This window comes from Taeniopygia guttata, chromosome 4 (assembly GCF_048771995.1).
Source record: "Taeniopygia guttata chromosome 4, bTaeGut7.mat, whole genome shotgun sequence".
NCBI lineage: Eukaryota > Metazoa > Chordata > Aves > Passeriformes > Estrildidae > Taeniopygia > Taeniopygia guttata.
Window position 1 is genome coordinate 23,216,771 of NC_133028.1, and position 26,257 is coordinate 23,243,027.

The 26,257-nt window shown below is 38.4% G+C and overlaps 1 protein-coding gene across 11 annotated transcripts in view; it reads right to left on the minus strand.

Annotated features, from left to right (window-relative positions):
• The window catches only part of APBB2 (amyloid beta precursor protein binding family B member 2), a 166,876-nt gene that overhangs the window by 43,554 nt on the left and 97,065 nt on the right, over nt 1–26,257 (minus strand). For 8 of the 11 annotated variants that reach the window (XM_072928111.1, XM_072928105.1, XM_072928104.1 and 5 more), the window contains 5 exons: nt 19,797–20,002; nt 14,824–14,886; nt 14,292–14,377; nt 14,114–14,174; nt 440–586 (listed from right to left, as the gene is read on the minus strand). In XM_072928111.1, the coding sequence (XP_072784212.1) occupies nt 440–586; nt 14,114–14,174; nt 14,292–14,377; nt 14,824–14,886; nt 19,797–20,002 (563 nt within the window). The remainder of the gene's footprint in view (nt 1–439; nt 587–14,113; nt 14,175–14,291; nt 14,378–14,823; nt 14,887–19,796; nt 20,003–26,257) is intronic. The other 3 variants (XM_072928109.1, XM_030270980.4, XM_030270979.4) reach the window with 1 other exon arrangement.

A 26,257-nucleotide genomic window follows, 5' to 3' on the forward strand; every position in this document is an offset into this window, starting at 1 on the left:
CCATCTGTCCATCAGCTCCAATCTCCTCATACATTTCAGAACCACAACCCTGCCAGTGTGGTTTTCCTTAAAGACCTTTGGCATTGTGAAACCTTTGAAAATGTTGTTACAAAGCATCACCTTCAGACCTCTGGTCAAGAAGAAGACTTACACTGAATTTCAAGAGTTTGGCCTGTGTGTCCCCAACACTGCCATGGCACAGGTGTGTACTAGCACAGATGTAACGTGAAAGCGAGCTCTTTGTGGCATCTGTTGTCCTCAGCAGTTTGGAACAAAAAAGTCAACATTTTCCCTGGACTCTTTTATATATTTGGCAGTGTCAGGCTGAGGTAGTGAAATCCCAAACACATAACATGGAAGTGGTTGTCTACAAAATTGTTCCTTTGAGATGTTTTATGAGGGATGTTCCAAGAGGAGGAGAAGTTAATTCTGTTCTTACCTCTCCCCAAATGCCAACAGTGTCTCTGATGTCATTTTTACAGTAAGAGAGTTGTCTGATGCAATTGTTCACAGCAACACTGCTTTTTCCAGGAGCCAAATCTTCTTCTGCCATTTCTACCCAGCCCAGAGATCGCACAGCAAAGCACTAAAAATAAATAAAAAAACATCTGTCATACAACAGCAACTAGGTACTTAATGTTAAAGGTCTCCATCTAGAACTGGAAAAAAATTAAGGCCTTGTAGAGGGGCTTACACTCAAAGACAAGTAAATGAAAATATAATTTGTGAATGGCAAGGTGAAAACATTCAAAGGAACAAAGAAGAATCTATTACTTGCTATGAAAGGTGTCTGTGGAAGTAACAGTGATGCCTTCCAATAAAATAATTTTGTTAACATAAAGCAGGAGACAAGGGACCAGTAAATATTAGGATACACACAAATACAGAAATAATCAAGGAAAAACCACAACTACAAATAGAGTAGAATTGAAATTTTAGCTAGAATCTAGAGCTCTAATTGAAAAGAAAGAAAACATTATTGGATTATATCTCCTGTGAGATATCCACTGTTTGGCTTTTTACCAGAAAATTACTTTTTTGTGGATTACATCAGTCACTTCTATAGTAAGTTTACCTAAAGTAGTAAACAATAATTCAAATTCAAAGCTAAGAAGAAGATAAGCTATGATAAGGGGAAAGCAGACTTTTTCTAGAAGAAATTCAAAATTACCTTTAAAATGAAACACTCTAATTATACATTTGTTAGCAGAAATATGTTTAGGCAACCAGAGCACTCTGTTGGAAGAACAAGCCAAGGCAACACTATTTTGCACATATGGTACTTTTTGAAAACAAAACAAAATGGAAGAAATTGAATGGCACCATCTCTACCCTACACCTACTAAGGTAAAGAATAAAAAGTGTTTATTCTAAAAAAACACCAAAACCTGCTCATTTGCTCTCAGGTGTTATGGTGGGAGAAATACAGACCTGACACTAAGTCAATAGCAGTTTGTCTATGAGACCAAGGCTTCTTCCAGAAAAGGTTACAGGTGTTTCACTCTGAGCTACAGCAATGGGCTCAGCAGGCTGGTTGTTGCACCTCCTGAGCAGACACACCAAATGCTCCAGGTGGCCCCTGAAGGGTCAGCAATAGCAGACCAACACTCACGGCTGGTGCTGCTGCCTTGTGCCACACAGCTCCCTTTGCTGTCAGCAGCACCCTGCGGGTCCTTGGGAAAGCAGCCAATGATCCTGGGAGCTGCAGAAGGAAGGCAGTGGGTGCTGGTGACTGCTGGGAGCCCTGCTGCCTCCAGCAGCACACTGCCACACAGCCCAGGAGCTGCAACAGCAGGCCTGTGCTGCAGCTACCAATCCTTCTTGAAATGCAGTAAATAAATCAGCTCCAGAGCTCAAAAGCCAAGTCTTCACTTGCCACCTTCCAAAACCTGCTGTGAAGTCAGTGAGTTGATCAAGCTCACACACCATCACTGGTGTGTCATTTGGGAACAGCTGCCCTCAAAAAAACCCTACCCCAGAACACCAAGGTATTTTAAATATGCATAATGTGTCAACTTTGGCAACCTAAGGAAGGAATAAAATTCACCAGTGGATAAAAAGATTAATGAGTTTCTCTCTCCCTTTAAAACTTTTCCTTCAGCCTTCTTTCAGTTGGCACAAAGCACTCCAGGCTCACTCCACCAAGCATGAGAGCTTGCTTCCTGAACATCTGGTACCCACTCCAACGAGCCACTAACACTGCATCTCAGTATCTCATCTCACTTAGCAGACAGTAAATACACTCTGCAATTTAGCAAGTGTAGGTAAAAAACCTTTCAAAGCCTTTCATGCCTCCAGCTTCTCCCACACTGCTGCTTCCTGACCCAGCTCTGGTGGAACCCCACAAAAGTGGTGACTTTCAATTCTGAAGGGCCATGAAGAAGAAGGTGAAAGAGGAGACAAAGGAGGGGCCAGTACTCAGGGGGTGCTCTTCACTTCAGGGCTACACAAGATACAAAGCAACCCAATTTTTTAGCAATTATTCAGCTGGTCTAATCTTAAGATTGCAGAATTGTTTCAGGCACATTAGATGCTCATGAATCTTGCTAAAAGTGCTGCTATACTCACTGGGGTATTAAATATTTATCTTTGCAAGCTTTAAAAATACTGATTCTACTGTACCAGAAGAAAGTTCTTTTTTACAAGTATTTTAATATGAAATTGAATAGCAAAATACTAGTAGAGAGAAATATTTTGTAAATCATAAGAGAGGTGAAGAACTAAATATATACAATAACACTATTTCCTTGTTACTCTTCACATCTGCAATTTGTTAGTTGCTTTCTGAACACAAGGATAAACATGGAATCACAGAATGCTTTGGGTTGGAAGAGACCTTAAAGACGGTCTAGGTCCAATCCCCTGTTGTGGGCAGGGACACCTTTCACCAGACCAGATTGCCCAGAGGTCCATCCAACCTATATAGTCCTTGCACTGAACAGAGTGTATCTTAAGAAGGCCAAAAATGATGAAAGACTCTCAATTCAACTTGACAGCAGGTAAATCTCTTATTGGTGAACTGTTTTGCTATTTTTCCCTGGCCTTTTTTTTATTCTGTGTTTGAAATTCTCTAGTGGCAGCATCCACTGTATTTATGCAGCCCACTGTCAAAACTGTACAGGGAGCAGAACACAACACTCTTGTCTACCCCACACATTTCCTTCCATGTGAAGGACCTGGCTTCCTTCCCTGCTTCTATTCCCTCTTGGTGCTTCCAAGTGCAATAGGCATAAGAAAGCCCTTGGCTTCTGGCACCTGACAAGTTTTTGTGTATTTCACACGAAGCCCCTGCCATAACCCAAACAAAATACTTCAGAACAGCTTCAGAAAACAAACTGATTTCCCAAGTCACTGCAAACAAAAATCTCTCAATAAACTCTAAAAAGACTCAACATTCTACTCACACGGCACTGCACGTACCTGTATATATATATAAAAGTAACTTTCTTTTGCTCAAAATACACCTAAAGACCAAAAACTTTGTATTTTGTGGTTGAGTGAATACATGTGCTGATGTAGATCAGCACTCATGGCTGACCCTCATGTAGAATAGGAGGACACAGTAACATGTGACACATATCAGGGTCCACTCAGCATCAGCAGAGCAGAAACATTTAAATACACAACTGTGGAGTGGGAGAAAGGTGGAAGTCTGAGCATGCCTGCATGTCTGTCTTCTCTGCATATTGCCAGCAGCTGGATTGTAAGAGATTCACTTCGTGTTTCACTTTAGGTCGCTTTTTTCCTCTTTCATTATTTGACTTACAGGTTCTCTTTAAAACAAAAGAGCACAAAACCCAGCAGAAACAAACCACCTAGTGTCTCCAGTCAGATATGACCTAATTTTTAGACCGTGGCTGGCTGAGTGAGGCGTGACAGCAGAATTGCTTAGAACTCTAACACATTAACACAGCATCATGGTTCCCTGCCTCCCCCAATGACACTGGCAAGCCAAGAGACACAGTACTTCCTCTGAGCCCAAAGAGCTTTGATAATGCACTCTGTTGTCTTCTGGAACTAACACCTAGAGGCAAACCAAGCCCAAGCTAAAAAAAAGAGTGTAGCTTTTCTTCATTAAGGGTCTATGAGCTCATTCTTGGCAATGCCAGTTTGTTATGCATCTTTACTCAAGGCTTAGAGATAATTAGTGGCAATTAATAATTATTGGCCTGTCATAATTTCAAAGTAATCCCAATGTCAACTTTTGTCCTACAGTAGTCTATCTGATTTATTTTCTCTCTTAGAGAAAGTTTTCTGTGCCTGGTCAGGCTGTCTGCTTGCCCCCAGATTCTTTTCAAGAGCTGGCAAAGAAAAACAGATTTGAAGAAAAACAAAAGAAGTTGATAAATACAGCAAGATGAAAGATATTTAGGAATTGTATACTGTGCAAACATTGCTGTTTGGGATTGGGAAGATCAAAGATACTACCACAAACACTGCATGGCTGAGAGAAGAGAATGAAAAAAATGTCACTTAAACTATGGTAAGTTAATAATCTTGTGGTTTTATCTTGACTGGAGACTTCACATTTCCTGCCTGGCTACACAGGACGTTGTGGAAAGAAGTTACACACAGGAAAAAAAAAAAAAATCCACCTTATCACACATTAGCCCAAGAAAAGACAGGTGAACAAAAATGAAAACACAGGTATTGCTGCTTGGTTTTGCAGTTCTGGGGAATCTATGTTTGAATAGTTGCAAATCCAATTAATGTTTCAGGGTTAATGATTTGTAACCTAAAAACCAAACTCGTAAATGCTGTCATCTGAACTCTATATAGAGCTGTAAACCTCTCTTGCAGTGCAGTTCTGATCCAAAACATTGCCTAAAGCTGTGGAACTTTAGGATTGAAGAAATGAACAAACCGTAGATTACACTTTTGCTCTTTTGGCATGGCAAACCCTTCACCACAGGGCAGGGTCCTGCTCTGCAGCAGCTTTTCCAAGAGGAACTCTGGAAGGAGCTTTGGCAGGGACAGAGAACTGTGACAAAGTTCTAACCATAAGCAAATTCACACTCTAGCTGTTGCCTCATGCAGTGCTAAGCATGCAGCATTAAAGAAAATAAAAATGAAATAATTGAGAAAGACAAAGTAAATACAATCCCCTACTCAAAAGAGGACAAGAGATCAAGTGCACATGACTGACGGCAGAGTAATGTTGGAAGCTGAATAGATGATAAAGGTGTGGATAGAAAAGATCACCCCACAACAGGGTGAAAGTGAATTAGAACATCAGTTTGAGAACAAATGTACAAACTAATGTACATTACCAGACCACAGACAGATTGCTTTTTGATATTACACAGCTGTTGGCAGTCACTATGAACACATCTGCATTAAGAGTGTGTTTGTCTTGATGCTTTAAATATGTGCTACTTATTTCTTCTCTACTTCCAAGCCCACAGGACTTGGTTTTGAGTAGTTTCCTTTTGTTTCCTTTTATATTTTCTCATTTTAAAGGTTATATCTGCCTGCAGACACGAAAATCACTACAATATTTAATAAGGCCTTTTATCACAGACCGCTGAGCAGGTTTGTGCCTGAGACACAGCATGTAGGTCACATAATTAACCATTTATTATGCAGCCAACATAACCTCTGAAATTTCACTTGCATTTTCTTTGATAGTTTGAAAAGAAAAAAAAAAATCCTATCATATTATTTTATGCTTTGGAAGCATAACATAACATCTTTCTATTCTGAGGAAAAAGTATATTCCAGTTTATTTGCCTGCTACACAGCAAGAAAGATTACATTGATTTCAGATGAAAACACTGGAGAAGATCAAAGAGTAACAAGAGAATAAAAAGAACTTATGCAATTAATGAACAAGCACTTTCATTTAATTAACATGAAGAGACTGCAGTGCATCTACTTTCTCAAATAAATATTCACAGATGTCATATAAAAGTTCTTAGCTACAAAAAATTCAAAATGCTTAATCAAAAACATACTAATAAGACTTTTCGACATTTCCAGCTTCCTGTTACAATTCATCTGGTATTACTTGAATTACTGAAAATGCACATGAAATACAAAAATAAGCACAGAAGTATTCAGGTCACAACAAAATTTAGAAACCACTAAAAAATGCCATTTCAGGCAGATGTTTATAAACTAAACTCCCCTAGAATTAAATATGGGGACTTCACAAATACTGTAAAATAACATTTATAATACATGATTTCTTTAGAGGAGGTCAGTATCCAATTTTCTGCTCTCAGTCCCTTACTTCTTCTCCAAGTCTCATTTTCCCAGACCTCAATGTGTAGGATGACAAAAGTTCCTCTCTTGTTTTGAGCTTAATACTTCTGTCTCAGTGGTTCCCCCTGGCTTACAGCCAGAGGTCAAATCTGCTCTATCAAGGCAAGAAAATGTTGCAGGAACATTGTGCTGGTTCAAGATCTTTAAAAATTCAGTCATTTGAGCAAAAAATAGAATGGACACTACTATTCTCTAACAGCCCCTTCTGAAGAAGAAATTAAAATAATTTTATTCTTTTCTCCAGTCTTCCCAGCAAAACCAGGTTTTCACCTTAGATGTTTTACAGGTACCTTGACTTCAGATCATAAAGGGATGGGTTTATGCACTTTGCTTTGAGGTAAGGATGGTTTGGGCTTCACTGTAATACAGTGAAATAAAACCTGTGCTTCCTCCTTTAAGAAAAGCCAGTCATATTTTTCACTAGGATCTAATAAAGGATATTCAAATTCGGGTCTATCTTGCAGAGTAACTGAAATGTTAGGATTCCTCAAGCATGTTTGTGTGTCACTGTTCTGTGACACACAAACATGACCCAAACAAACACACACATATGCTTGTCAACAGAGACAAGCCCTGCAGGAGTTTGCAGAGCCTAAAGAACGTGTGCATTTATTTCTTCAGAACTAATGCTCTGCACTTGTTAACTTTAACTTTAAATGCTGTATTTTCCCAATGTAGGCTCTTCTTCAGGCTGACAGAAATATAAGTGCTTCTAATGCCACCAGCAGTACTTTATTTAATACTGTGGTGCATAATTTCAAAGGGAATATGCATGACATCCAAATTTTAAAAGAAACAAAAACCCCTGAAGAACTTCCAACCTTTAAGTGAACTCTTGAACTTATGAATCAATGGCGAAAAACTTCCCAGCTTCACTAAAGTCAGAATTTCATGTCTCCTTAGAAGCAACATTATTAAAAGTAATTTGATTCCTGCAGAAATTATGTTTGCAACAGGACCCAAAGTCAATGAAGTTAAATCACTATTGATCAATTCTCACTTTTCAAAAAAGACTCAAATAAGCACAAATCCAGAGTGCAGCAATATTCAGCCCTGGTGGACCTCCCACATTTGAGGACCCATTTATGGTCACGCTGTCTCCTTGAAGCACCATGGAGTCATCATCTCCAAACACATGGAAAAATGCACAACTGTGCAACATGGCACTATGATGTATGGCGTATCTCATGATTTTACATCTCTTACGAGATAAATATTCCTTTTCTCTTGGATGAAATGCAGAAAATTTTAACAAGGGAAACGTCTCATTTTTTAAAGTGAAATTTAGAAGTAGAACTAAAAATAAATATATATGCTAGCTAGAGCTACCTAAATATTGCTCTGTCATTCAACTCAGTGTTCCACTTTAATTGATTTTTAAATGAACTTCCTCTGTAAATGTACCTTTTAGCTAGTCCACAATGGACAAATAACTCACCAAGTTTGTATCATGCTGGTTTCAAAATGTGTATGTGCAATATATAACATAAATAAATACACATATTTAAATACACATATATACACATATGTGTATATAAATATAATTTTTACTATATTATGAATGATATATAAATATAAATTTTTCCATTAAAAATCTATGCCATGGAATGGTAAACACTGTAACATTTAAAACTAGAGCAGGCTATTTCCCTGAGCTGCCCTAAACTGGCAAGGTAACATAAATAATTGAAGAGAAATATCTGTCAGTTCATTTTGTAGCAATACAATGAACAGACATTCAAGAGGCAACTCACAGTCAATAGGCCATTCCACAGCTGAGGCTGACAGAGGCTGCAAAGATTGTTTTAGAGATGAAATGGTTGGTCTCAAGTGGGGAGCATGAAGGGTTGCAAGCTGTGATTACTTCTGCACTGTACTAGCAAAGCTGCTGGTGAGCTTTTAGGGAGGTCTGCCAGCAATATCAGCCCAGGCTGTGCTACACTGGGAGCTGCTTGCTGACAGAATCATTGGTCTGCAGAATGGCCACAGAAACTTTTTGCTTGTGGCACATGAATATGATGAGCTGCTGCTTCTCCTAGTTTCTGTCCATTCCTGAGGGTTCCTTCAACAATCACACACGAAGTACTGCTGGCCCATGAAATGTTTACTATGTCACACCATAAAACAGTGAATAAACTGTGATTTAAAACTACTAAAATAAGCAACATTAAAATATTAGAAACTGAAGAGTCTTAAAAAAAATTGCTTAGATCAGCAGCCTGGGGTTTTCTGTATTCTACTGAACCACCACAGTTTTTTATATGGTTGTACAGAGCAAGATGCTGTACACAGACTCCATCCAAGAAAAACTGGACTGTGCACCTCCATGAGAAAAGTACTGAAGATGACACTGTCACTTTGACCTAGTGAAGCAGTAGAAACTGCCACCATGGAAGAAAAAACATCATAAAAAAAATTCATATAGGTATATTCATGTTTTCTCAAATGTCACCAGAACTCCTAGTATCCCATGCCTGAGAGGCCACAGCAGCACGTTGGGTGTCCCACAGTTGCAATTCCAGAGGCAAGGCTCCCTCCAGTGTCACCTCACCTGACTGGCAACCAGGGAAGCTGCCCCCCCACAACAACAGTGGTCACTGGCATGCACCCAAACTGCCCACACATCCTGGCCACTCATTGCAAAGGCAGTAATTGTTCCAAGGGCACAGCATGACCCACACAGCTCCATCTGTATCATTCATCCTCCTGTAACACATTTGGCATCTATGTTCTTACCCAGGCAATAATTCCTGGTCAACACACCTGTAGCAGACACAGCCACTGTCAATACTGGAACATTACTGGCCACGAAGATCCTTTGTTTTGATTTGAAACAAAGGTGTTCCTATGATTTATCTTCTCTTTTCCCAATCCTGCAGAAATCTCACAGCCCAGTGCAAACATTTTGTACAGCATATCTTAACAAAACAAATCCTGATAATGCCTCCAAACTCAAGATGTCATTTTTGCATTATGAACCTGGAAAATAATGGTAAATATTCAAGCAGTTTCCATTCTCTTTTGCATGAGGAATGGCTTTGTGTTGTGTTTTTCTAAGGAAGCCTACAAGTAAAATGTCTCCTCTACATCCCTCCTACTGTTTGGGCACTCACGTGCTGATCGTGCATGTTAGGTTCACAGTTAATTAGATGCCAGAGATATATGGGATTCCTGGGAGTGAATGACATGCAATATTTTTCAGGATCTCATTATAATCTTGAATGGCTTGAGGGATTAGGCTACATTATCCCAGATATTTATATTTTACATATAGTAGAACAGAAAACTGTACTGTAACTCTGTATGCCATTATAAAGTAAATCCATGAGTTTTGGGAAAATCCTGCATCTTCCTTGCCCTGAAGTCATCTTCATATTTGATTAAACAAGACTCCATTTAGGAACAAGGTGGAAGCAAATATCCTCTAGACAGAAATCTGCATTATGATGTACATCACATCATGACAATGGGAGTTTTTACCTAATGACATAACAGATGTCAATAGGAATAATTATCATTCACAGAGATATAGAACAATTCTCTGAAAGGTCTAATAGACAACATGAAAAAGATTATTTTTAAAAATACATCATTGAGGATATGTAGTTTAGTGCTTCAGTTGGCTATTTCGAAAACTGCTTCTGAAGCAGAACATTTTCAAGCACCTGCATCATTTAACTGCAGCAGCTCTATAGATGTGAGGGTGCCTTAATGCTGCTAATGGCAAACAGCCAAATTCAGGAACAACAAACCAGGTTAGAAACAGCCACCCCCACCACTTACCATTGCTACCCAGGAGCTGCAGAGGTGGAATGGCAGATTAAACTTGAATCAGCTTGTCAGGAAGACTAGTCAAGGCAGGAAAAAGACCCACAAAAAATACTTAAGAAGAAACTTGAAATTAATACATGGGTTTATATACTGTGATTCCCTTATAAGGGTAAAGAAATAGATAAAGATTTCTTCCAGTGTTATTTCCTAGGGAATGAAAACAAAAGATTGTTTTGAAAGAAACAAATTCCTAATCCAAAAACCAAGCAAAAATACCACTTTGGAAGAAAAACTGTCGAAGATACCCTATTTCTCTTTTAGATTTAATCTATTTTTGAAAAGAGATTTAAGATGGAATAAACTCCTCAAATTTAATTAACTGAAATTAATTTAATTGAAAATGCTTTTTGTAGCATTTTTTGAGCTCATGAGAAGACTGTATGCAGCCTGAGGTGGACTGTTGGAAAATGCTGAATACTTCCTGCTTGCACCAAGAATTTAGAAGCTGCTTTGACTGTAAGAAAAGAATCCTTTCTTGGGATCGCTGGACATGGCAAAAGTTCCTCTTAGGTTAAATCTTCACTTGGATCAGAAATCAGATTCATTTCTGAATCCACGCCCAAACACACATGCTGATTATTTACACATGATGCTGTGTTGATGCAGGGTATTTCCTTCTGGAAAAGACCAAAAATACAATGCCTCCAAAACACATGCACCTGCTTCCATAGTAAGAAAAGCAGCCAAGATATGGATATTAAATCTTTGGGGAGCACACTGTATTTTGTAAAACTATTTTGATAGCGCTTAGATAGATTATTTTGATTTACAGGCCACTTTCACAACAGCCACAAGTCAGCTTGCCAAAGGCCATCTGGTTAAACCCTAAAGGCCAGGCAATCCATAGAAATTCATCACCAACTCACTTTCCATGTCTCAAAGTGTGTTTTCATTCACCTACAGGTGAATCACTACATTTAAATACTTGTTATCAACATCTCCTAATGCCCTCCCTCTTGGAAACAGTCTTATTCTCTTCCTTTGAGATCCAGAGCATTTATTGGTTTCTAAAGTAGAAAACTGTCTTTTGGAGTATATGCCTAGGACTTGCACAGATTTAAATATATTCTTCCCATTCTTAGATAATGGTATATAGCTAAAACTGCTGTAAAATGGTGAGGCTGGAAAAAACTTAACTTTGCTGAGCAGACCAACGTGGATAGGGAATTTGAAAATCTGTGCCATTCCTAGGGACAGTGACAGCCTTCCCAGGAGGTTCTATTTCTATATATGGACATAAGAAAAAATTTAGCACCTTTCTATGTTTTTACACAGGGACATCGTATTTTATAACAATGAAAAAAAAAGTCAACCCAGAAGAATTTACAGTCTGGGATTGTTAAAAGCATCTTTTGCCTTCCTTGAAACTCAATTAGGAAGGCACACATTGCTCTATAAATTAAGCAGGAAGGTTACGATCTGTCTCCTGGGAAGCACCAATTCAAAACTCATTTCTAGCTGTGCATGTTTCACATGCAGAATTAGGATCCTCATCAAACACAATAAGGCACCTCTTCAAGAAATTTCTGCCAAAATAAATTGATGCTATCAAGAAGCTGGATGTAATTATTCTCCTCTTTCCACTTCATCTTTATGACCTTCTGTCTTCAACCTGACTGAGACATCATGGACATGAAACTATGAACTGCATCTTAAGCACATGATACATAGAGAAATATTTATTCTTTACTGACAATTATGAACACTTAAATATGTTGCTGCACAAGTCACTTTTTAAAAAACAATTACATTAATTATATGACATGCTTTTCCCAAAGCAGGCATTTTTTCAGTGCTTCAATCTTTGCAGAAGCTGACTTTCTGGGGGAAGACAACTACTAAAGCTTCCCACAAGGTGGCACGGTTCCCTTTGCTGAAATACAGCATTAAATGTGCCATAGAGATGCTGTTTTTTTCCACAAATGTACTGGCCATTAATGTCATGATTAGGTTTAAATAGGTTTAAGATCTCTAACATACCTCTAACAAAGTTAATTTTAACAAATTCTTCCAATAGAGAGTTTAATGAGTTAAAACCACTTTTCTTCTCTTACGATGAAATGCAGAAAAAGTATTTATCTGTGCTTGCTGCCCCACAAATACTTCAATCAAAGATAGTTAAGGCAGACAATATGGCAGGGGAGAGCCTAAAAGGCTAAAAATATCAGATTTTTTCAAGTCATCAGTTTCAAATCCTATCAGACTTCTTTCAGTCTCTCCATATTTGGGGTAAAATGGACTAACAAGGAATCCACCTACCCCATTCCATCCATGTGAGAAATAAAGATCTCAGAGCATTTTCCACAGGCAAAGATTTTCCCTGCTGTTTCTGGACCACTTGTCATTCCTGTGACATAGGGCCATACTTGCCCTGTCCTTGGGACAAAGGCAGATGCACTGAACAGCTCTGCCTTCAGCCTCTCCTACTGCAAATCAATGTCAGCACTGCTGAGCTTGACCTGCAGGACCACACGGTATCTGCTGTGGTCACTGCTGCCCCTGCACAGCATCTGCATTGGGAAGAAATCTGGCAAGATGCTTTGACTCAAATGATTTTTAAAAAGGCAAAAACATGTCTATTTTTTCCTCTATTTCTTTCTCTCAATCACTTCTATGACTGCTTCAGTGCTCAGTTTTGATTACCCTTATAAGCATTATCAGCATAGTTTTGCCTGAACTGGAAAAACAAAACCAGTTGTGATAGGCAAAAGAAGACAAGCTTTTGGCACTGTCCCATTTCACAGACACCAGAGAGGAACCTGATCCATAAATACTGAAGTGTAAACAGCAAGTGGAAGAGGGAAGGGAGGTGATGACACAAGTTATTTGTCCACAAAACTACTGCCACGGTCCTTCATGCAGGAATGGCTCAAAAAATATTCAGTGCAAATCACCTGGTGAAGTCATAGAGATGTCAAAATACTGCCTCCCTTTAAAGCTTTCCATACCATAAGGTGTATCATGAAAGGAACAATTCTGTTGTTCTCAGGACTGGAACCTAAAGTTCCTCACTCCTTCAACTCCATTTACTGTGCTCAGAATTTAGCGCTGCTTTTAAATTACCAGCAAGCCAAGCAAAATACAACTATTTACATCTGAATTAAATATCACAAGTCAAATAATCAAGATGACAAAGAAAATTAATTGCCATGATCAGTCTGTTTTCTCTCTTAATATATATTATTAATGCTATTAAAATTATTAACTCTGTTACATACATACTTGTTCCTGCAAATAAGTAGCTTCAGATCCTGTCAGTTGCTGCAGCTGTGTGGCACAGCCAAAATATTCGTTTGAATTACTTGTATTTTAAATCATAGAGATTCATATACACCCTTAATGATAGATGCAAACAAAAGGCAAAACTATCAACAAGACAAATCTGGAGATAGATATGCAAGCATACAAAACTTTCTGCTGCTTCTTTCTCCTCAAAACTCTTAGATTGCAACAGTAAAAGCTTTGTTTTAATTATGGTGCTTTGTCACATAATGGTCTAATTTTTCTCTATGAAGTGCATTCTCAAAGTAGGTTGCATTCTCTCTTGCAAAAAATGACTAAAAGGTAACTTCTTTGCTAGTAGCTGTAAGTTGAAGCAGACACATAAAAAATGAAGAATACTTTAAAAAGGGACAAACTTGAAAATAAAGAGCAAATTCTGCCATTGAATGCCCCCAGAAGCTGTCTAGAGATAACAAAAAACAGAGCCCTCTCTCAGACAGACACTCACTTGGTTGTGCAAGAGTACAGTTATTACAGTTGGACAGTGGAATCTTGAGCTCTAAAATCCAATTTCCCGGTTTACATTATTTCAAAATAGCTCACACTTTCCTGACCCATCCGAATGAAGCTTTAGATATGCAAATTCCTTTGATGGAATTAGTCTTGCATGGTCAGTCCACATTGTGCCAAGAGGAGGGGTAATTTCAAAACTTAGGAGACATTTTGCACCTTGCAAGTTTATGCTTACAACTGGTAGATTTTTAATTGTTATACCATTGTGGATCTTCATACAGACCTTGGCTTCTGGATCACTGTTGATGCTACAAGAGTCATCATCATCAGATTGTGGACCATTTCTGTGACATTAAAAAAAAACCAAACAAAAAAAAATCAGTCTTAAAATCATATGAAAATTAAAGGCACAACACAAAACAGAGCTGGTCGTTCTACTGAGACTTCTGAAGTCATTGTACCTGAGCTTCAAAGAGGCATAGCGTAATGTTGCTCCTTCAAACTCCTTCAGACTTGGGTCTGGGTTCACAGTGGCTGCATGCAGGTCCTAGAGATAGAGGCAATGCTATTAGTATAGTTTGAATACTATTATAATACTATTAAGTACACCATCATGTTACTTCTTATCTCAAAGGGAAATTAAATCCTCCCTGCAAAGAAGCGATAGTATTTCTGGCTGAAGTTGAAAAGAGGCATGCATATATACAGATATATATATATATATATAGTTCTCAAGCTGCATTTCATTCAGTGCAGGCATCTTATTTGTTTACATCATGGCAGTTGCCCTGCTAGTTTAGACTGAATCCATTCCAAGTGGAAAGATAGAAAAGGCAGCATGTTTGTGAGCTAGACATCCCTAGCAGTACCCCATTCACTTTGGCCTAGGTTATGAATGACATTAATGGAAAAATAAAAGGGGAAAACAGCCACTGCCATGCAAAAAACAAGGGTAATAGTAGTAAAGGTTCTAAAATCTGACAATATACTTGCCTTCCAAATGTCACTATTAATCTTTCCCCCATTCAGTACAGCAAAATCACTCCATGGCTGTTTCTAGATACATAATTATTCACACAGGAAGAAGCACATTGATAAAAAAAAAAAAAAAAAAAAGAAAAAAAAAAACAAAAAAGGAAAAGAAAAAAAAAAACACAAGACACTGTTGTTAGCATTGATATTTACAGGATGGGTTAGGGAACAGATCACCTCAAACTTCAACTACTTACTCCACTATATCATGGCATTCGGAGGGAAGGGAAGAGAAGACATGCCTTTAACAGTTACTTACCAAAACAAATGATTGAAACAAGGAAAGTTAATATAAATTAGGAACAGACAATGAAATTACTCTTTAACTATGATCTTAAAAGCAAGCAAAATGAATCTGAATATGAATGTTGGCCACAGCTGCTACAGCCTTCGATCAACAGCAATTAAGGGGAAACATTAACATTTCCATTTGATTGGTACTTTTGTTAAAAGACCCTAACAGTACTGGAACTAGAAATACTGAAACACAAAAAATATACATACAAGGGTAAGATACATATAAGGTAAAGATCAAATATTTCTAGAGAAAAGAACAAGAAAAGGGCAAGAATGGAAGAAGGATTAGTAAGGAATGCAGAGATTTCTTGCTGAAAAAGTAGTTTTGAAATGTGTGTCAGCTTTTTTAAAAAACAACTCCAAACCAAACAAAGCACCCACCCTCTTATTTTCCATTCAGGTTTCTCAAAGATTTTCAGAGGTGTTCAGTGGTACAATCAAGCAAGTAGCAGTAAGTTTAGCACTAACACAGTTCAGCACAACCTGAGGTTCAGGCTTTTCTGTAAAGCTTGAGAAGAACAGCTGATGCTGGAGTGCCTCTCTCCTGTTTCACCAAGGGAGAATTCTCACAGTCCTCAATAAAAGTCAGGAGATTTGATTGCTGGGAGACGCAGAGCCGCCTCTTTATAGCTTCACCAATTCAAGAAATCGTGAAATTAATTCCTGTTCTAAGATGAGCTCTGCTGGGCTGTCCAGCTCAGCCCCAAGGTGAAGTGGTACCCACTAATATGGCCCAAAATATTCATCTGCAGGGTGGACTTCCCACGCCAGAAGCATTCTCAATGTATTCCCACTAGAGGAATTATTTTGTGAGAAACAACTCTCAGGAGTAACCCCTTCCTAATGTGCCTTTGAACTAATTGAATTGTTACATTTTCCTCCCAAGCCCCTTCTCTTTCATTATTAGCTGCTAGTGGTTATGTTGCCTACAGAACCTCTAGAGGTCTTCAAGACCTGGGATGAGTTAGGCTGTAAGAAGACACAACCACCATTACCAAATTCTCCTATGATCTCAAAAAAGCTCTTACTGAAACTTAAGCACTACAGATTTTTCTCTGTAGAGGAAATGAGAAAGAGGCAGCAAAATTTCTAAAATTTGGAAGAGAATGTTGCAAAAGACAAGGATTCAAAAACAAAATAATTTGACAACAGACAAGAGAAAAGAGGGATCTAAAACTAAGTCAAATTTAAACAGCTGTGCAAAACCAAAACACATTTTCATGCTTTTGAGGGGGAGGAAGGGAAGGAATGTTACAGGTTCTTCATATTTAGCATTTATCAGCATTTTTGTTAAATCAGCAGGATTTTTGCATAATGCTTAACCCATAATTGTTCTGGATTTAAATTTATTGATTATCTTGTGAAAGAAAAATTGCCTTGTACTTCATGTAAAAGTAAGACATTTCCACATTATTTTCCTTTTTAAAACATTTTGCCATTTCTACGCACAGCAGCATCATTCTTCCCTATACTTTTTAAAAAATTCTCTGTTCAACAGTAATAACTGTTTTTTCTTTATGCTAAATATCCAGATTAAGCTACAACATAAAAATGGCTGAATTAATCTGTTATTTGTTGACTGCCCTCAGCTGTGAGCCACATTCTACCAAATGAAGCAAAGCTTCTGTATATTACATTATTTAAGAGACAGGGACACAAAATAAAATGAAGGAAAAAAAGTAGGAAACAAGACAAAGGGTAAAAAGGTGTTACTCAGAGAGGTGGGAAAAATGGTGTTTCTAAATGTTTGTTTGACAAACTCAGAACCAGAAAGAGCCTAAATAAACTCATTTCAAGACTGGCACGAGATGCTTTACAGACAAATGTGACTTGGATAAAGTATTTTTATGGGCTCACAGAAGCCAATTGGTTCAGATACCAAATACTACCCATGCCAGTCCTCAATCCTAGATTATACTCTTTTATCTACCTAAAACCTACAAATCCAGCATGGGGGAATGAGCTAAACCAGCCCTCTCAAAACAAATTATTTTGAAGTACAGGCTTCCAGCAGCAATGAGGGAACCAGCAGTACACAGCTCAGACCTGGGTTCAGCTTGGAGGTGGAAGATTTTCACCACAAGTGATGCTGTCAGTGGTAGTGCTGGGATGAAGGGATTTGGGAGCCCCTAGTCTAGACTGAATTCCCAGTCTTCTGTGAAGTGTGACCTTATCACAGACACCTGCATACCCTTTCCCAGGGAGGGAAAGGAGGAGGACTTGGGTATGCATCAGTGCAGTGAACAGGAATTGAAACAAATATTGCCTGCCAGTGACTTGGAGACGATACAGTGCAGGCATGTGCCAACTGCAGAGAGACTAAAACATAAAAATTCATGATAGCTGACACTGTCAAATTATTTCATTACTCCTATCTCAGACACACTCTGTGACTTATTTCTCTCTTACTGCTCTGCAGTGGGGTTCTGTGCGGAACCAGCTGAATCACAAAGGATTCTTCCTCAACTTCCTATTAATAAAGCTTGGGATCTGTGGTTTCAAGAAATGCAAGACTTCTTCTAACAGTTTCCACTATAACTCCAGCCATGCCTTGAGCCTCTGTAAAAAGGCTGTAAAAAATGTTTCAGTATTTGTAAGTGGACAAAATCCTGAGCCCAGTTCATGCTCTTGTTTTGAGCTCCACTACTCCAAGACTGCTGGTACTGTATTGGAGTCTTATTTTAATGATCACTGAATCAAAAAGCTAGTACTGCTTCAATAATGCTAAGATGCTGATCAATGAATGCAGAAACTGACAAAAAGCAAATGCTTTTGCCTATATCTACAATTAAAATAACTACATGATATCATACTAATATGAATTTTGCAGATGTGCTTATTTCTATATCACCTTTTACAGCACAGTACATGATCTTGGTGCTGCCATAGAACTGTCTGTGCATAAGTCTTTGCTGGAATAAACTCCTTGCTGAATTAGAACTGCCATATCAAAACATAGGTGAGCCTACTATATACTCACATATGTGTATATCTTACTTAATACATCTATACTGGATTAAAATCTATGTTATTATAATTCATACATTTTGTACTCTCATGATGCTGTTGCGAATTAATGATTATTATTCATAATCACAAACTATATTTCATTTAAAGCAAACAATCATGAAAAGTTAAAAATAAATGTAATGCATTACCAGCAGGTCTGAAATTTTAATTGTAAAGACACTTTAAACAGACGTAGAAAAATATTTCAAATGAAAATACAGTTTTTTACTCTGCAGTTTATTGATTTCTGGGTTTTTGTGAAAACCATCTATAATTTACTGATTAAGGTCCCATTATCTACATTCTAGAGTTAGAAACATATTATATCCTTCACATGTACATTAGAGGAATTTATACTAGAAGCTTGTGCAGCCCTTTACATTCAGCATTTCTGAATTTTTTCTTGTTTTCTACTAGAATTGTAACAGTTACAGTTCTTTCTCCATGAATCCTTTCAGAAATTATTTCCAGCATGCCTGGTGCACAGTATGAGATCTTGACAGATGTAAACCATAACTGAAATGTTGCGGTCAAGTTTGCAGACCTTATGAGTAGCATTTATAAACATGTGGGAACAACCTTTCTAAAATAATTAACAAGATTGTAGGTATTTAAGCCTACACAGGATTAAGATTTTAGCATCAAGATGGTAATACATATTTGAATGTCCTTAACTCCTCTTAATTTTCATGTAAGTTAGTTTAATGCATATATAAACAAAATCAAAAAATTATCTCTCAAAATGAATTAAAAACCAAAAAATCAAGCCCCTAGGGATTGCCTGATCCAAAACTCAGGGCCAGTACAAAGACTTCCCTTGACAGAGCTGTGGACATTTTTCTGAAAATTCAGTATAAAAATCATACAAAACCAACATTATCTAATATTAGTATTTAATTCCATAGAAGTCTTCCCAGCATACTAAAACAAAGTGATTGCATTTTTTTGAAGCATACTCTTCTTTATGAGAATTGATTTTACTTTTCTACTTGCATGACACCAAGCAAACCCTTGCATTGTGTCTGAAAGCATTATTTTAAAAGGCAGTACCAGGTACTACTCTTTCAGCACATGTGGAGGACAGAATGCATCTCTCTGTTTTTAGTGAAAGCCTGATAGGTATTTGGTACTGGCAGGATGCACAGAGACTTACACCTGAGAACACTACATGTTTATTCAACAGAAACTGCCCTGTAAAGGAACTAGTGTCTCAAATGAAGACTCATACATCTTTTGTGATACTCCTACCACATGAGCCAAAAAGAATATGCAAACAAAAGTCCAGCCAAAAATCTTCTATCATGCACAAAAATTGTATGTATCCTGTATGCATATAAAGCAGCAATGCTTCAGAACTGCCAAAGTTTCACACTCATCAGAGTCTGCCTGTCTAATTTATCAGAGACATGTCTGATTTCATCCTACACATCCAAAGTTTAGGGTGTTTAATCAGGCACCCCCATTATAAAATGAATATAGAAAATAGATACTTACGAGGTATTTTCAACAAGTAGCTACATTTTGGGACATTATCAGACCAGCTTAGCTATCAGCTAAACATGCAAGTTCAAAAAGTTATTTCAAGTTTCCTTACAGTATGTAGCCCACAAGAAGACACAGCAGGTTACCTCAGTTTCTGGAGTAGGAGATGGAGTAATGGAACCAAGAGATCCTTTTCGTGAGCCATGGAGATCTGTTGGGATGGACACAGGACGCTGCCATTGAGTTGTTCCTGTCGGTATGTGCCAGTAGTAGATCCCAGCAATGTCATTTATTTTTTTCCAACCAGGTGGTAAGTCTGGGTCTGTCTGAAATGAATGATCACTCCATATATCTGATGAGAACAGGAAAAAAAAAAAATCACACAAAGACACAAACAGTTCTTCCATGGGTCTGCATATCTGGTACTGCTGTTTTACAGTTCCTGTGCAAATGAACAACAGAAAAACATATCAAATTATAGAGACTCAATGTAACATGACAGATTAATAACCTCTTGTTATACTGCTGCTCTTAATCCCTTTTTGGAATTAAAAGTTTATTTTTAGTCTATCCTTCAAGCTTTCTACTAGGTGTTTTATTGTGGTTGCTTTTTTTCTGAATCTCTCTCATTTCTGCTACCCAAATTTACACACATACACATAAACAGATACACAAATGTCATGATAACTTGAAATAACTCCTACACTCCAAGGTACAAACCAGACTATTTCTTCCCCATATGACTTTAAAAGTTCTTAAATTACTAATTTACCATTTGAGGACTAATCTAAGCAAGTTCTGCAGAAGAAATGCTAGATGATATCATTACACTCAAATGTAATAAAAAGCATCACCTATGGCCCAAATCTGAAATCAGCAACATTACCATAATCAGTTCCAGAAGTTCACAAGTATTTTAAACATTTGCTTTTAAATGTCTCCTGTTGTAGCCTCTATGGCATTCCAGCACATAGTTCCTGACTCCAAGGTCTTATATGTTTTAAAGCCTATTCATCTTCAACCTTGCCCACTTTTGTTTTCCAGCTGAATAAATTGACTGCACTCTTCTCAACCACATAAAAGGCAAATAAATGCAAAACACTTTCCACAATTTGGGCTACATCATGCAAGAAGTAATGTGATCAAATATCTAAACATCACAGTGAAGTATGTGTGCAACATCTGCAAGTCCACTTTAAGTTTGAAGTTTAGGCACAGCTTCTATCCTTTCTATGCATACATATGTATACACAGCTATCAAACACACAGTCAGCAAAGTGTTAAGCTATGGATGCATTAAACTGCTAATTTCAAACTAATCAACGAAAGGCACAGAGGGACCAACATACTGTTATTTACTGTTGCAATGACATGCAGTACCAGAAACGGAATTACTTTGAAGTAAAACCAGAAAAACTCACAGCAGAAATAAAATTTTTAACCTAGAGACTTAAACAAAGAACATATCTGCAACAATTAGTTACAAGACAAGAAATTATCTTGTATGTGAACAAACAGCTGGAAGGAAATAAAGTAGAATATCTGGGATAAGAAAATACCACCTAGCTAATACTAATTTATTTTGAAAATTTATCCATTAGAAAAAATAAATACACCAAAATATGTTTTCATATGCTGAGAAATAACAGAAATTAGATTAGTTTTCATTTAACATAGCTCAGGAATTCCAAAAAAGCAGCATTTTCCACAGCAAATGACTGATTTATGTCTGTGTGCAGGTGCTCCTCATGCAAAGAGACTGGCCTCAGACCATCTGATAACCATGGCTGAACAGGACAGCACCAGAGGGCATGTGTTCATCCTGAAACACTGGGCCTCATGTTTGCTATGCAAACCTGCTTGAGAAAAACCCCCAAAACATATGTGTGTGCCAGCCCCTGCTGCAGAATGGCAGACTGTTGGGATAACCTTTTCACAGGCTGTGGTTTCCTACTAACATGATCTGGAAAGCCTCCCTAGTGCACTGGCTGTTCTAACAGATGAAGGCACTCAGTGTGCAGGTCAAAGGTAATGCAGCATCACACAAGATACCAGCACAAAGAAAGACAACAAAGTAAGCATCAACACAGAAAATTTAACAAGACAGACGAATGTGCTTGAGGCATCAGAGACCTACTACAGGATATCAGGACATCAGTGGCTTTACTCTGCTTGAATGTGGAATTACAGGTAGTAAAATAATTTTCCTCTGAATTTGAATGACCCCATTCAATGGCATGACATTTCAAAATGCAATTTTTGTTGCACAGCAGCTAGGTGTTATCTCCACCAAGAGAACTTGGTGGTGATGATAAGCAAGGTGTGGGGACAGAGTCAGTGCCTCTCTACTTAGGACGTGCATGAGGGAACCTGGTTTATTGAAGGCCAAGCGAACTTCCTTCCTGAAGAAAATACTCTTAAGTAAGGCAACATGTCTAACACAATAAATTTTGTATTGATCTGGAAAAATAGGCTTGTATTTTGCACATGCATCTCTTCTTCAGGTGAAAACAAATCCCACCAATCAGCATGGCTAGGGCACTAATTTATGGACAAAAAGAGTACTCTTGAGTAAGAGGAAATGTAGTCCCAAAGGGCTTGAGTTTGGCAGCATCCATGACTTCAAAATAGGGACTGTAAAAATGCTGTGCAGAGTTATCAGAGTGCTGGGAGTTCTGTTCCTGGGATGTGCAGTACAGTAATAGCTCCTATGCCACAGGACAATTTTAACTGTTATTTCACATGCTAAAACCACATTTTTTTTGAAAATTGGAAGACAGCAGCAAAGTAGAGTCATACTAAGACAGAAAATATATTCAGGGAAATTTGAGCGATATCATTGCATCATTGAAAGGACACATGCTTTGTGTTTCCAGGGATTAGTTTCAACAGAGGGATCTCATTTTGTCTCCTTGGAAGCATTGCAGCAAATGTGAGTGCACAGCCTCTGGCTAATGCAAATACAGCTCTGCTGGAGTTAGTGGAAGCACTAGACTTTCAGTCAGTCTTTCTATCTTAAAGAGGGCTTATTTCACTGCGTGGGAGCAGAATGCCCAAGTGAGACTGCTTGTCTGCAAGGCTCAACAATACTGGCAACCACTTGATCTACACTATCTAAATAGGTTAAGTAATAAAATACCCACACTGTACAGAGATAAAGATGAGATATCTCTTTTTTGTTTTATATTTCTAGCTTAGCTACCTCAATTTTTATGATGATTTTGTAACAATTTTTCTTCTGTTAAGACCCTCTGAAGCAAAGGGACACCATCCCAACACCGGATTTGATCCAGACTGATTGCCTATCACCATCACAAATGTATACTTCCACAGAAAAAAATTAACTGAAAAGGAGTATTCATTGTCCAGGCTGGAAGCATGTTGGTGCAAATAGAAACATTCAGTGTTTTCCAAATGTAAAAAAAACCAATCTGGCCAACAATAAGTCTGTAAAGTCACTTCTAAATCTCTGGCCCTCCCATTGCTCACTTTCCAGCAGTGGATGGACAATATAAATGAAGAATTCAAACTGAAAAGCACCTTGTTTGTAGTAAGAGATCTGCATCAAAAGCTTCCTATGTCAAATATTGCAGAGAATGGGCCAGCAATAGTATCCAACATGTTGTCCTAGTGTTAGGCTACCAATCACTAGCTTCATATCTGATGTCTGTCTTCATAGCTGGGCAGAATCATGATGAAGAGCTGGCCCATTATATCACGTGTATTACAGATGCTGTGCCTCTGGGCAACCAAGGGGAAACACAAAAAGGAACTGGGAAGACAGGAGGCTAAAAGGGTTTTAATGAAAGGAAAGAAGTGGGAGAAAGTATTGTTCTCTTTCCTGAAGTTCCAAAATCTTGAAATGAAAATGTTTTACTTCAGCCTTCTGCATCTAAATAAAAGCAAAACTAAAGGAAAAGAAGGCCACAGAAACTTAGCCTTTTTGAAGAGATGCCAATGACTTCAGCAGATCCTGGATTTCATCCTAAGAGAAGCATATTTCCCCCACCCCATACACACACTGATGATCAAGTCAGGCACTGAAGGAAGAGGAAGGCTCTGTATTAACAACTGCAGGCAAGCATAATTCAAGGAGCATTCTCCATTCAATAGCACAACAGAAAGAACACAGGTCATGCACATTTTTATCCCATCTATTTCCTGCAGCGGGCTCAATGTGCAAGTTTAAATTATTTGGTTTTCATTAAAAGAAGTCTCCAAAGATAACTTCTCACTTTTTATGCACTGCAGCAAAATCAACAGCTTCACCTACTCACATGGTTCACACCAATGATGGCCAGTGACCAGCCTCACCTAAGAATCACTGCAAGAAGAATGAATGCTGTCTCAGCAACATATGCAGAAAAAATACAAGTCAACAGGTCAAATAATCATAAATCAGACATGTTTGTCTAATTTGGGGGACGTTACTCAACAAGGAGTGATAACCAGCCAGAAGCTGGTCATTTGTCACCATCTTTGCTCACAGCATGTAACTGGTTGTTATGGCAACCCTGTCATCCTCCTTGCCGAATTGCTGAACCAGTCACATACACTTGGGGAGAGGAAGATTCTCTAACAATTTCCAGGAAAACATGCTGAAATGTGGGATTTACAGGCATACACAGAACCAAACTCTATCTGTGCCAAAATGATTTTCTGTTTCGATCAACTGTAAAATCAGCCATAATCAGAAAAGATTGACTTTATAAAAATCCTGAGGAAGTTTGGGATGAATTGCCTGTACTATTTTTCTTTTTCATGATATGCACTCTTTGTCTGGCTGTATAAATGAGTTACTACAAGCAGAAGAAGCATTCAAGCAGAGATGACTAATCTAAAGGAAAGGAGAGGAAAGCAGATTTATCAAGATTCAGGAAAAAAATCCAGAGACCACAAGTAAACTTGTTTTGCTGTCTTGGCTTATTTTCTCTTTCAATGACCAAAGCCCAAGCTGCTGATACAAGGACTACAATACTAGCACAGTTGCTAAATAAAACAAGGGCAAGTGTTCAGCAGAGGGGCTCTGAAGAACTGTTGATGGCAACCATGGATGGTGATGGGCAATCCAGGGCAATGGATGATACTAGCTGTCCTGCTCAAGTGGGAGAATTCTGGGGCTCTCCAAGTTGTCTGCTCAGGGCTGTACAGTCTGAGGTGCAGAGGTGAAGCCGTGAAAAGCCAGCACCACAGCTTGTGTTTACAGGAGTTAAAACAAACAGCAGCAGCAGCACAAAAAAGTACTGCAGTAAGACTGTGAGGAAAGGTCTATATGTTCCTTCCAGGAAAATGGGCAAAAAATAGGTAAACGCAAGGGGACCAGGTGTTCACCAACCAAAAACGTCTATCAACAAAACAAGCAGATTCTGGTGAAGTAAGGAATAAAGACTTGGAAGTGACCTGAACTGCTGTGTCGAGGGAGCTGTGTGGCAACAGATGGACCAGGAAGAAGTCAGCCTCTGTCCCTGCTGGAGGGAGGGTGGCTGTTTAGTCAGGTGAAGCACCAGTGAAAACATGAAATTATAGACATGTAGGAAGGATCATGTCAGCTTGAGCAAAAAATGATGAATTGCTACCTGAAAAGTGCTGTACTGGAGACACATCCTACAGCTCTTCCACAAACATTACTGTGTGACAAGAGATCAATCTCTTGATTAGGGTGCTGATAGATATTAGGAGAGCCAGGCAACTAGGAAGATCTACTGGGTCTGGTTGGAATTGGTCTATTTTTTTTTTTCTTAGCAGCCTGTAAGGTACTGCACATTAGATTTGTAACCAAAACAAGTGCTGGAAACACACCAGTGGGTTTAGTTATTGCTGAGCAGTGCTTGCATAGGCCCAAGATTGTCTCTGTTCTCAGCCTCAAGCAGATAGGCTAGGCCTTGGCTTGCTAGTTCTAGTGTTTGCATCACTTTTTATATATGATTACTTCTTTCTTCACTTACTAAGCTTTCTTTACTGTGAGCCATAACTTCTTCTCGCTTTTGCTCTTCCAGTTCTCTTCCCCATCTCACTGGTGGGAGGAAACAAGCCACCACAGAATACAAAGCATACTGGCTGACCTAAGACCCAGGAAAAAATAAGTAGGTACAATCTGGGATGGAATGAGAGCCTCAAAGAAGTGAGGGCAGCATATAAATGAATGCCCTTTCCACCAACTTGGTGCTTAAATGAGACAGTGTCTGAACAAAGTGCACCAGTATCTTAAAAGATATCTACCAACTAATTTTCAAAGTGGTCAGAATAATTTGCTACTGTTCTAGCTAGTGATCTACTGCTTATAAATACCTTTTGGATATCAGAGAATAACAGAATGGTTGGGGTTGGAAGAGACTTCTGCTAAAGCAGGTACACCTAGGGCAGGTTACACAGGATTGCATCCAGGTGGCTTTAGAATATCCAGAGAAGCAGACTCCACAACCTCTCTGGGCAGCCTGTTCCAGTGCTCTCACCCTCACAGTAAAGAATACAACCAGTGTAAGTGAGTTTCTGTCTTATTTGAAATACTAGTTCTCTATTCCTTCCGCTAGATGGCAAAAGCTTTTATGTAAAGAGTAGTCCAAAACACAGCAGACTGTATACCTCTAAATTGGTCTAAACCCACTGT